Consider the following 12,821-nt stretch of genomic DNA (forward strand, 5'->3'; position numbering starts at 1 on the left):
CTCCTTCTTATAGGAGTTTTCTTCCCCTCCCCTTCCCATGTGAATCTTTGTGTGAGAACGATTATTCTATTTGGTCTTTCTTTTCCCCCTATTTACACATTACATTTTCCCCACATGTTAGTATACATAGATTGATATAAATGTAGTCCTTATAGAAGAGAGTTTGAGTAAAAGAAGAAGATAACATTTTCCCCTTTCCTTAATATTTACCTTTTCAGGTATTCCTTGCTCTTTGATTTTCGGTATCAAACTTTCCACAGAGCTCTGGTCTTTTCTTTGCAAAAAGTTGGAAGTCTTCTATTTTGTTGAATGCCCATACTTTCCCCTGGAAGTATATAGTCAGTTTTGCTGGGTAGCTGATTCTTGGTTGGAGACCCAGCTCTCTTGCCTTTCTGAAGATCATGTTCCATGCCTTACGATCATTCAGAGTAGAACTTGCAAGGTCTTGTGTGACCCTGATTGGCATTCCTTTATATCTAAATTGTCTTTTTCTGGCTTCCTGTAGGATTTTTTCTTTTGTTTGATAGCTTTGGAATTTGGCAATTACATTCCTGGGAGTTGTCTTTTGGGGGTTTAGTGTAGAAGGTGTTCTGTGAGCTCTGTCAGTGGCTGTATTGCCCCCTTATTCCAGAATCTCTGGGTAATTTTCTTTGATTATCTCTTGTATTACGATGTCGAGTTTGCTGTTTATTTCTGGCTTTTCTGGAAGTCCAATTATTCTTAAATTATCTCTTCTCCCTCTATTTTCCAAATCTGTCACTTTGTTAGTGAGATAGTTTATGTTCTCTTCCAATTTCTTGCTCTTTTGGCTTTGCTTTATTAGTTCTTGCTTTAAAGCCTGGTTTTCTTTTACAGTTTGGTGAAACTGGTTTTGTAGATGTGTGAATTTCTTTTGCATTATTTCCCACTTTTCCTCCCAGAAAGCTTCCATCTTTTTGATCATTTCAGATTCAAATTCTTCATGGGTTTGTGGAGAGTTTCCATTTCCTTTGGAAGGTTTCGGAGCATTTGCTTGTGTTTCCTCTTCTATCTCCTCTGTGTTTTGTATTTTTGCTCCATAAAATGTGTCCAAAGTTGCCCTCTTCTTCTTGTTTCTTTTTGAATTTTGGGACTTTTGTGCTTCTGTGGAGTTTGCCATCTCTATCTGAGTGGGGGGGAATAGCTTTTCTAATCTCTGTCTGGCGTTCAGAGGTTTTAGCCCTAGGCAGATTGTCCGTTCTATGCAGTTGTTGTTCTGTCTTCCAGGGAAGCCAGGAGTTGCTGGTGTGTCCCTGTTACTGCCCTCCTCTCCTCGGCACCCTCCTGATGCTTCTCCGTTGCCTTACTTCCATGCTCTAAGCCTAGCTTGGCCCTTGTTCCTGTGCCTTAGCCGGCCAGCTCCTGCACTCTTTGGGGGGAGGGGCCGCGGCTTCTTGGAGCTCAGAGGGCTCCTAATGAGATTAGCTTTCCTTGGGTTGAATTTAGTATGCCTTGAGGCAGGGACTTTTTTTCTTGAGACTCCGAGGGAAGGCTCCTCCCAGGGGGTTGAGAGCTCCCACGTCCCTCTCTGTTTCCCTGCTGTCTGGGTGCCCCCTCGATTGGGTCAGGTTGTTTTCAGGATGTGGCCTTCAGAATAGCCATCTCCCGAGGCCCTTTTGCCAGCCCTGAGGGTTGCTGTTGTTCCAGACGACCCTGCTCTCTGATGGGGAGGGGCCGCGGCTTCCCGGAGCTCCGAGGGCTCCTCCCAGGGGGTTACGAGCTCCCCCGTCCCTCTCTGTTTCCCCCTTGGTGCCCCCTCGACTGGGTTAGGTTGTTTTCAGGATGTGGCCTTCAGAGTAGCAGGCCGTGGGGCTCTGAGGTTACCTCTGCTGCCTTGGACTCGGACTCGGCGCTCTGGGTTGGGGGGATGGGTCCTAGGACCTTCCTTTTGCCTACCCTTTAGATCCGAGTGGTCTCGGGTTCTGGCTTTTGAGGGGGGGCCGTACCTTTTGATCCAGGTCCAGGTCCAGGAGGAGGTCTCCCAGGGTCTATGCTGTTGATCGTTTTGAATTTCGGTGCCCTAGGAGCATTTGGTTTGAGATCGGTAAGGAAGGGTTTCAGGAGATCTGGACTTTAGCTTTCTCTAAGCCGCCTTCTTGACCAGAAGTCATTTTTGCTGTTTGAGAAGCAAATAATCTCTTTAGTTCTGATTTTCTTTCTAAAAGTGTTTCACATTCTTCTTTATTATTAAATATCTGTTTTCCCCTGTATGATTAATTAATTTCAACGTCTCAGGAAAGATCATCCTGGGCAGTGTCCTGAGCATTATTGTTCTTTGAACACATTCTTCCATTGCTTCCTATATTTTCTAGTGTGTGCAGAAAAGCCTTTATCTGAATATCCTTTCCTTCTTTTTTGAAGTTCTTTCTCTGAATGGCATGCAGAATTTGTTGTTTCTAAATTAAATTGTTAAGTTTTAACCACTAGGTATCTTGTAGTTTGTAGCTGCCTTTTTGTTTGATTTTTCCTGGAGGCAATCTCTTATTTTTTTCTAATATAATTTCATTTTCTATATTTAGACATTCCAGGCAGTTATCTTTTGCTATTTCCTTCATTACAATGTTAAGGTTTTTTGCCCTCTTGTTCTTCTGGAAGACCAATGATCCTTAGGTTGCCTCTGTGCCTCCTGTCTTTGAGATCTTTGCCTAGTAAGTTAATTTCTTTTCTTTTCTTTTCTTTTCTTTTCTTTCCTTTCTTTCTTTTTCTTTCCTCTTTTTTTCTAGATTGTTCTTCCTTTATGTGTCTTGGCATTCTCAATCTATTATTCTTTGGAGAGCCTTAATCAATATATATTTCAGTTTTTCAATTTTGCCTGTAATTTTTGCTATTAAGGCCATAAATTCTGCTCTCATTCTTCTCATTTTTCTTTTGAATCACACAGCATGTGTCTTATCAAGTGGTGGGTCATTTTCCTTTATTTTGAAGTATTTATTTATAGATGCTCAACTCTACTAGATCTAGAGGCCTTATTTCCTTCTTTTATTTTTCCTATTGATTTATTTATGTTCAAAGTCTTTTAGTTTTATTCTTCCTTTATCCTTTCTAATTTCTTTGGCAGTTTTGTCTCCTTGCCCCATTTTGGCTCACTTCCTTACTCTATTCCTTTTGATTGTGGTTTCCTTGGGAACTAGATTTGAAGTGTCTCAGTCTCCTCCCATATGAGGCAATTCACATTTCACCAGCTTAGGTCTCTGCCCCAAGTGACGTTTGGGTGTCAGAACTGAATGTAGATGAGTGCTGCAGCTCAGGATTGACTACACCATACATTCCCCATCTCACCTCTTTCCGCCCCCCCACCCCTTACCATACATAGCGCCCTATCCTGCTCCCTCCATTTCTTAGTCCTTTGGCCTAGCACTTGTAGTTAGGAGCTTTGTAGAGCTGTTGCCACATGGTTGTCTGTGTTGGCACTGACTCTGAGGACATTATAGGGTCACTGGCCCAACTCCAGGTCTGCTAGAATAGAACTATCTACTCTAGCACTGGCAATTCAAAGTTTTATAGTACTGGTGCTATAAGATTGTGACCCCAGGAAGTTTTTTGTTCCCAAGGAGCTGTGATGCCTTGCTGTCTGTGTAACAGCCAAAGCAAATTTTCACAGCCTGAAAATGGGGTCTCTCAGGCTCTGGGAAGGGCAAAAGAGACTAGCATGTGGCGATGCATTTTGTTTTAAGCCTGTGTCTGATAAAGCAAGCTAATTACTGGTAGGATAGGACATCAGAGAGGATGCAAAGTGAACTCAGGGTCAGTGAGTGTCAATTCATGATTTTTTTTTTAAATGTTCTTTTATATTCTTGTCCTTGATCATGGAGACTGCTGAAATTACTTCATCTCTGGTAAATAATTTCTGTTTTGTAGAGGTGTGAGATGTTGTTTAAAATCAGAAAAAATATCTGATTATCCATCTTATTGCTAATGTGATTCAGTCAGGGTTTTTTTTTAAAGCCCCTCCAAATCTGTCCTCCAATCCCCAATCTATTTTTTAGTGCTTATTAAACATTACCTTTTTTGATCCATTATATGTTCCAACTAAATCAGCTTTATTTACTATTCCCCACACATCATTTAATTTCCTTATTTCATTACTTTGCATGTCATATCCTCCCATAACCCTGGCATATTTTTTCCTCACACTTTCCTCTTAAAACCTCTAGCTTCATTCAGAGCTCAACTCAATTTCCATCTCTCACATAAGGGCTTTCCTGGTCTCATCAGCTGCTGGTGCCTACTCCTGCCAAAACAAAACAAAACAAAACACCTTTTTGTATATATTTTCTGCTTATTTATCTGCATATGTATTGTGCCCTACCACTATGATAGCATGTGATATGATAGCACTCTTTCAGGGCATGGGAGGTTTCTAGCACAATACTTAGCACCTAGAAGTATTTTATAAATGTTTGTACCAGTGAAGGAAAGAGGGAGGAAACAAATGCAAGAAAGGAAAGAAGGAGGAAAAAAAGAGAGAAGAAGGGAGAGAAGAAAGAAGGGAGCAAGGAAGAGAAAATGCTTTCCTTTTAACATTTCTAGAAGGTTGGAATTGAAAATATTATTATTTTACAAATGAGAGGACATAGGGTGTTCACCTCTGGTATGAAGGCTAGAGTCCTTTTCAGGGTTGCTTATCCACCTTTCACCCAATTCTTGCCTATAGCTCTAAGAATCTGTAACATACACAGTGGCCACATGCTGGACCATCTCAGCGCACAGGCTAAACTAGATTGAGGGTAACCAATGGGCCTCAAACCCAGTGGTAAGGAAAAGCAATGTCTACCCCAAGTATGTGAAGACTTAATGATAACAATTTGTACCAGTAGCCATGAAGGCAACTGAAACAAGTCCTATGGAACACTTAGAGCTCGATCAGACATTGAAAATTTTATCCTGGGCCATCACCAATCATGCACTATAACCTAGTCTATCACCAATTATACTGTTTTTTAGTTTGCTAATCAATGAACTTCAATAATTCTGGAAGAGAGAGTGATCATTATGACTCTGTGCAACTTAATTGGCAACTTCACTTAAATTTATTTCATGAGCAAGTCACAAAATCACCACGCCATGTCATTGGTCCTCTCTGAAATGAAGGATAAGTAACAGTCTTACAGATGAAGAAACCCATTTGTGGAAATAAAAAGTGATTTACCCAAGATCCTAATATGTGTGATAGTTTAGACTGGCACCGTGTCTTACTTTTACATTCTTCTTGAAACACAGAACTATATAAGATTGAGACAGATGGAAAAGACATATAAATGTATATGGAATATGAGGCATCTAAAGATTGATGAACATATGAGACTGAGGGTTTCTCATTTTCTAAATCTAAGCAAATAAGACTGTTTAAGAATTTTTTGAAATTTTGAAAGATTTTTCAGTCATGATTTTGAGGTTGCCTCATAAGCTTCACTTCTTTGAGGTAAACACTCCATAATCTATATAATAGGCCAAAGGCATAGTTAATATTTATCTATGTCATATTAATCAGAACACTTTCCCTTCCTGGTTTGGGTCAAATTAGCTGTTCATAACATAATTACATGTAACGATTGTCTTAGGATAAACACATTTAATCAAAATTAGAAATAGAAGGCATCCTAGAGATAGGTAATCTAATTCAATGCTTCTTATTTTACAGAAAAGTCAAGCAGTTTGTCCAAAGTCACACAGGTAGTAAATAGCAGGACCCAATTCTTTTGATTCCAAAATCCAGTGGCTTTTCTATCATACCATATCTATACTCACATATGATCCAGGAATATAATGTTTCGGCTGCATAAATATCCCAAGGGTTACCATAAGGGCATTGTGGTCCTTACTAATTTCATATTCCTGATGTCAATAAGATACTCCAGATTCTGGAGTCCCCAAACATGTGGCCCCCTGAGGCCATTTATCTGGCCCCCACTGCACTTCCAGAAGGGGCACCTCTTTCATTGGTGGTCAGTGAGAGGAGCACTGTATGTGGTGGTGCCTCGTTTTGTGGCTCATGTACCCTACTACTTCTGGTGACAATGCTTTGTGTGGCACCTTCTTCTGAGAGTAACTGAAAGAGAATGAGGTGCCACGCAACGGATTATGTGACTGCACAATGGAAGATGTCAGCATGGTGAGCAGTGATCTGGGGGAGGGGATTCTGCACTGTGTATACTACTGCCTGGTATAGTGGTGGTGGGGATGGGCCTGTGCAAGGGGTGACAAGCCCATCACATCCAGCGCTGCACTATCCCAGACAGTGGTATACTGATTTGTAGTTGTTGTTGTTATTGTTTTTAAATAATCCTGCCTTCCAGCAGTCTGAGGGAAAGTGAACTGGCCCCCTGTGTAAAAAGTTTGGGGACCCCTGATCCAGAAAATGCATTTCACTCTCATAAAACTATTAGGGTTATATTTAGCAGATTTCCCTAGTAGAATCTGGCCAGCTAAACCCTTGGAAATCCTTTTATGTCCTCAGATTCTTTCAAGACAGACTGAGATAATGAGCCAATTCCAAATTTAAAAGTTACCTCCATAATGAAATATTAATTTGAGAAGTTCCTCCATGCTCTAAAATTTGGCAAGTACCAAATAGAAAATATTGATTGTAGTATTATCAATGTATACAAATAATATATTAAAATCCAAATCAGTGACTACATATGAAGTTGGACAAAATTAGGGATAAAGGAAAGCATTGAAGAGGTAAGAAGAGGGAAAGCACATAGTAGGCAAATAGAAAGGTCACAGAATCACAAAATCTCAAAGTTGAAAAAGACATATGTTCAACTACATAGTTGAGGCTATATAGTTCAATACATATCTGGGTAAGAATACCCTCTACAGCATCCCCAAGAAATAGTCATTCAGTTTTCAAGTGAATACCTCTAGTGAGAGGGAGTCCACTGAACTAAGGGCAGTTCATTTCACTTTTAGACAGTTCTAACGTTGGGGGGGGGGGGGATTTCTTTTTACACATTCCAAGTCTGACTTTCTTCAACTGTCATCCACTGATCTTAGTTTTATCTAACAGTAGGCAAAGCACAAGCCTTATTTAAATACTCATAGCCCCTACTCCTTTCTCTCCCAACACTGTCTTCTCTTCCTTAAGCTAAACATTTCCATTACCTTCAACCAAACTTCTTATGGTATGTATGTATTATATGAAATAAGTATTCTCACTTTCCTAGATGCCTTTTCTATATGCTCTCTAGCAATAGTCTTCATAAAAGGAGGTACTAGAAGCTGAGCATGATAGTACAGATATAGTCTGACCAAGGCAGAATACAATGGTAATATTATCTCCCTAGTTCTGGATTCCATGACTGTCTTAATGTAGCTCAAGAATATATTACTTTTTGTGGCTTCCATATGACACTTGTATTTCATATTGAGCCTGCTGTCCTCTAAAACCTTCAGAATACTATTTGGTATTCAACCTAGCAAAGGCCATACTGTCCTAGAGATTATTAGCTCTGGGAAAAGGCCTTTCATTCATGTTTCAGCTTCCTTCACATAGTCTGAATTAGAGGGGGCAAAGGGCAATATTGCCACCTACCTTGGATGTTTGAATGCCATGAGACATCGCTCATATTTCCCCACCATGCTCCAGCCAATAACAAAACCATCATTGCTTCCTGTCAGGAGATGCCACTCATCAAAACACAGGCACTTAACTGGTCCTTCATGGCCCTTGAGAGTCTATAATGAAATGTTACCTTTTTTTAGTTTTGTCTCTGACCATATTGTAAATCTACAAAGGGCCACAACCACATAGCTTCTACTAAATGTGTCATAAATAAATGCTTCATGAAAATCATCATGATCACCATAAGCACAGGACTAATAGAGGTAAAGACCTGTCTCTACTATGTAACCTTGGGTAAGAGTTTCTTAAGGTCTCAGTTTTCTTTCCTGGAAAATGGGGATAATAATACTTGCTTTACCTCTGTCTTAGATTGTGAGGAAGATGATTTGTAACCTGTAAAATGCTACATAGATATATAAAATAGTTACTATTTTACTGTGGTTCTTAACCCTAACTAAAACTTTGAACTCTAGAAGACAACTAAGTTTATATGCCCCATTTTCACCAGTCCTTATTTCCCATTTCTTGAGGCAAAATGATCAGAGAGAATTCTTGCTGTTTCACTCATGGTGGATCTGCTGAGTCATTTTCCATCTTGGAATTATAACAATTAATTGAATTTACACCAATTTCTTGACCACAGGACTTTACCAGTAAACAGTCATAGAATTCCAAAATATCAGATCTCAAGATTCAAATAAGTATATTCCAATTCCTTATTTGACTGACAACATTGAACAGCTCAGAGAAAGGAAATTACTTGCCAAAGTTCACATAGTCAGAGGGGGAGGTAAAACTGGAACCCAGGTTATTTGAGGACTACAGGTTAAGGGCAGTTAAGTAGCTCAGGAAGGTCTGGAGACAGAAGATCCTGGCTTCAAATCGGGCCTCAGACACTGCCTAGCTATGTGACCCTGGGCAAACAATTTAACCCTAAAATTGCCTAGCTTTTACCACTTTTCTGCCTTGGAACTGTTTCTTAGTATTAATTCTAAGAATAAAGGTGAGGAGTTTTAAAAAAGAACTCTTAGATTAGTCCAACTGCATTTTATAGATGAGACTATAAAGGCCCAGAGAAATTAAGTTTCCAAGGCCTCACAGCTAATTACAGAAAAAGCTAGTATAATACCTCATGCTATGGCCTTTCTTATTTTGTGCCATCCTAGGCCTAGTCAATAGGAGAAAGTCTTATCTGATCACAACAGATTATACATATTTAATTTATTAGAAGATGATACGAATAAGACCAGGAACAAAGGTTCGCTATTCTTTTGAAACAATAAGGCAACCTCCACTAAATAGCCACTAAACCTGTCAGTTGTCTCACAAACACAAGTGTTGGTTATAAGGATCCCTCTCCCCTCCCCACTTCATTCTAATCTGAGATTCAATAGTTAAAGAAAGAAGGGTCAATACAATCCTAACACTAGCATGCCCGAGATACTAAAAGAACAAGTAGATATCCTCTTACATGCTGAGTAAATCCTCTATGGAGAATTTTAGGAAAACCTGGGCAAGAGTTAAAAAGAATGCTAAGCAACCAAAATGTTGAAATCTACAACCGTGCTCACAGAGATTAAAATAAATCAAATCAAATGAAGCCAGCAAGTATTTATTAATGGCCTGATGTGTGTTAGGTACTGTGCTAAGGCCTAAGAATATAAATAAAGGCAAAAAGAAGTCCCTGATTTGCTCTTGAGGAGCTTAGTTACCTATCTACCAAAATACCCTAGAGAGAGTAGATCACAAGGATCATCTTTATCTTCATTACATTAAAAAAATTAGTTATCTTTTATCACCTTCATTTCCAGATTCCCTCACCCCCTTATCCAAAGAAACTTCTTTATATAACAAAGAATAAAAATGAAATAGAAAAAGCATTTTATTAAAATGAGCCAATATCCACCTAATCTGACAGTATATGTAATGTTCCATACCAATGAACCTCCACATCTCTAAAGATGGGAAAGATAAGCATTTTCTTCTTTTTTTCTCCAATGCCAAACTCAGTCATCATGATGTTCAATTTTATTTTTGACAAATACTACCTTTTCATTCCTTTATTAGAGCTGCCCATCTTCTTTCCTCACTAGTCCACTGGATATTACAAATAATGGGTTGTTTTTGACTTTTGTTTCACCCTCAGAAGGAGCTCTGCCTACTTTAAAAGGAGGGGTGCTGAAGTTCTTGTTTTATAAATACAATTTCCCTATGAACTTCCCTTCTTCTATTACCTCCCTCAAAACACCAAACCAAATGGGATGAGTTTATCCTCCAGGCTGCTTTTTGTGATTTTTTCCAGCAAAGTTGTAACAAATATTTATAATAAATAGACTTCATCTACAAAGAATTTTTATCAGGTGTAGGGGGAAATCACAGAATGTAATTTGGCCTGCCATTGTACCCCATAGGACTGGTTCTTCTGTACAGAGAAGGAAAAAATTGTATCAATTAGTGCTGTGCAAATGGAGCTCTCTGATAAAAATACAATGGAAAGGAGAAAAAAGCTTAGGTTACTTTGGTCTTTTAGCTTCACCCAGACCCTCCCCAGGCTTTGGTGTCACTTCCCCCCACATATAGGTACATAATTACCTTAACCAGTGTGGCTGATACTATGTGCCATACTTTCACCAGGCCTCGCTCACAGCCACTCACAATATGGGTACTGTTCATCTTTACAGTGCAGATGGGATCTTTATGTTTGAAAGTCTTCAGACATTTCCCAGTGTGCATGTCCCACACTTATGAAAGAAGGAAAAAGCAACCACCAAGTCAAACATTAACTGGTGCTACTCTGTGGGGACATACTCTGAAGTGTCTATACAAGATGTCACATAACCACATATAATAGACATAGATATATCAATATAGATAGATAATAGATATTGGATATATGTAATAGAAAATATATATTGCTGCTTATATATTATATTATTTTATAGTATAACTACATTATGCACAATATATATCAAATAGATAGATAGATAGATACATAGATACATAGATACATAGACAGATAGATAAACAATGCCGGTGAAGAGAGTGAGAAATTCAAGTCTTGCTTCTGACTTCACACTGGCTCTTTAAGTTGCATACTGAGCTGATAGAGTGAGTTTCCTCACAGTAAGTTCCTTATACCAAAAAATGTCATAAATCCAAATGCAAAAAAAAAAATCACCAACTCAACTTTTTAGTCTTATTTGGGAGACAAAAATCTACATTTAACAATAAAAACAATATAAGTCAGTATATGCTACTGATTGAATAATACAGATTGTAAGTACTTCATCACTGAAGGGGACAGAGTTGACCTCTGTGAGATGAGGAAGTCCTGGAAAGTTTTCATGGGGGGAGATAGGACTGGAGATAGGACCTGAACTGGTCCTTGAAGGATGGATAAGACATGGATAAATGGTATAACCTACCAGTGGCGGTTATAAAAAGGGATTTTTCCTTTGTGGGTTGGGACTCGAGAAGGAGTGAGGAGTATGAGAATATGAGTGAAGAATGAGAGACACGGACAAGTCAAAGTAATTGATAGGGCAGGCGTGATCCCTATGACATTTTCCTTGATAGAAGAATTAGAGGAAAATGTGAGAAGTTTGCAGACACGTGGAAGTAAGGATTCCGAGATAGAAAGCATGTGGCCCAGAGAGGCCTTAGTAAAGGGAGAGAGAGACGTGAGAACTTGAAGATTGCAGCAACAAGAAGAAGGAATCACGTCTTTACCCCAGGCTTATAACAAAGCATAGATAATTCAGATTGGATGGGAAGGTAATGGTGACACCTTTTGGGCGTGTTGACTTCAACTGGTGCTTTTACAAAGGAATTTGACTCAGCACCAAATGTTAATGAGTTTGCCTTGAACAAGGGCAGCATGGCTAGCTAGGTCAAGAGTCAGCACACAGATATCAGAGTATAACCTTGTGTCTGAAGACACAGTAACCATACAATCATTTATATTTCTTAGATGTGAATATGCTTGGGATGCTACAAATGGAGAAAAGAGTGGGAGGGCATTCTAGGTAACAGAAACTAATGAAGTTTCATCTGCTCTCAATGTCAGTGGTGTCAAATTCAAATGGAAACAGAACTTTTCAGTCTTAAAAACAATAACAACAATAAAGTAGCAATATCTATATTCTATTGTATTTTATTTATTTTATTAAACATTTTCTAATAACATTTTAACCTGATCCACCTACATTGGAGTTTTTATAGGCTGCATGTAGGGTAGCCCTTGTATAAGACAACATTGTTCCAGGCTATATTTTGTGGAATTATCTGGTTTCACTAGCCCAAATCTATAAGAGAAACCTTAGGCTTCCCTTTTATATAATAACCATTCTTTCCTACTTTTCCTTTCAAATTCTTCAAATCTGAAAAGGCAAACTTTGTTTTGAAATGGCCCCCTGTGGAAATATTGAAGACCCAAATATTTGTTGTGTTATGTTTAGATTCAACAAATCAGACCTCCTTTACCAACCCCCCACAATGAACTTAATGTCATCTCACAGGAAGATGTCTCACCAAGGGCACATACAACTTGATGTATGGGTCTATTGCCCCTAACAGAACTCTCTCATTATAAGTTTGTCTCTTTGTCATAATAAATGGAGATAATGGAGCCCATGCATCTTCTCGTCTGACCCTTGTTTTGTTCTCTCTCTCTCTCTCTCTCTCTCTCCTTTTTCTCTCAATGTTGGAACCATGGCACTCTACACATAGTTCCCTCAACAAAGTAGAATGAAATATGTAATCTAGGAAATGTATTCACAAAAGGAAGTAGACTAGTCATGTTGACAAAGTGCAGAATCACATATGGATGATCTAAATACTACACTAGTACTCACAAAAATTTAAATATCTACATGTAGGAATTCTTAATCTTTTGTGCCATAAACCCCTTTAGCAGTTTGTTGAAGTCTTAAGTATTCCTCAGAATAATATCTTAAAGCTCATATATTTAAATGTATAAGATTACAAAGGAAAACAAATACATTGAAATAAAGGTGCAATTTTTTTTTCCATCCAAGTTTTAGGATTCTTCAAAATCTATCCAAGGTCCTCTTCATTCACTCCAGATTAAGAATCCCTGATCTAGAAGAATGCTTCCAGTGTACTAGACATTCTATGGAGTATTCACAAGAGGATACAGACTGTAATCACATAGCTGAAAGGAAAATTTACACAATTGAGATCATGAATTCATTAAAGTTTTAAAGGATAAATTCTC

The 12,821-nt window shown here is 38.6% G+C and overlaps 1 protein-coding gene across 2 annotated transcripts in view; it reads right to left on the reverse strand.

Moving 5' to 3' along the window:
* The window catches only part of FBXW10B (F-box and WD repeat domain containing 10B), a 181,613-nt gene that overhangs the window by 24,370 nt on the left and 144,422 nt on the right, over window positions 1–12,821 (reverse strand). For both annotated transcript variants that reach the window (XM_007483407.3, XM_016430902.2), the window contains exons 9-10: window positions 10,178–10,326; window positions 7,556–7,698 (exon numbers count right to left, since the gene is read on the reverse strand). In XM_007483407.3, the coding sequence (XP_007483469.1) occupies window positions 7,556–7,698; window positions 10,178–10,326 (292 nt within the window). The remainder of the gene's footprint in view (window positions 1–7,555; window positions 7,699–10,177; window positions 10,327–12,821) is intronic.

The sequence above is a fragment of the Monodelphis domestica genome, chromosome 2 (assembly GCF_027887165.1).
Source record: "Monodelphis domestica isolate mMonDom1 chromosome 2, mMonDom1.pri, whole genome shotgun sequence".
Classification (NCBI taxonomy): domain Eukaryota; kingdom Metazoa; phylum Chordata; class Mammalia; order Didelphimorphia; family Didelphidae; genus Monodelphis; species Monodelphis domestica.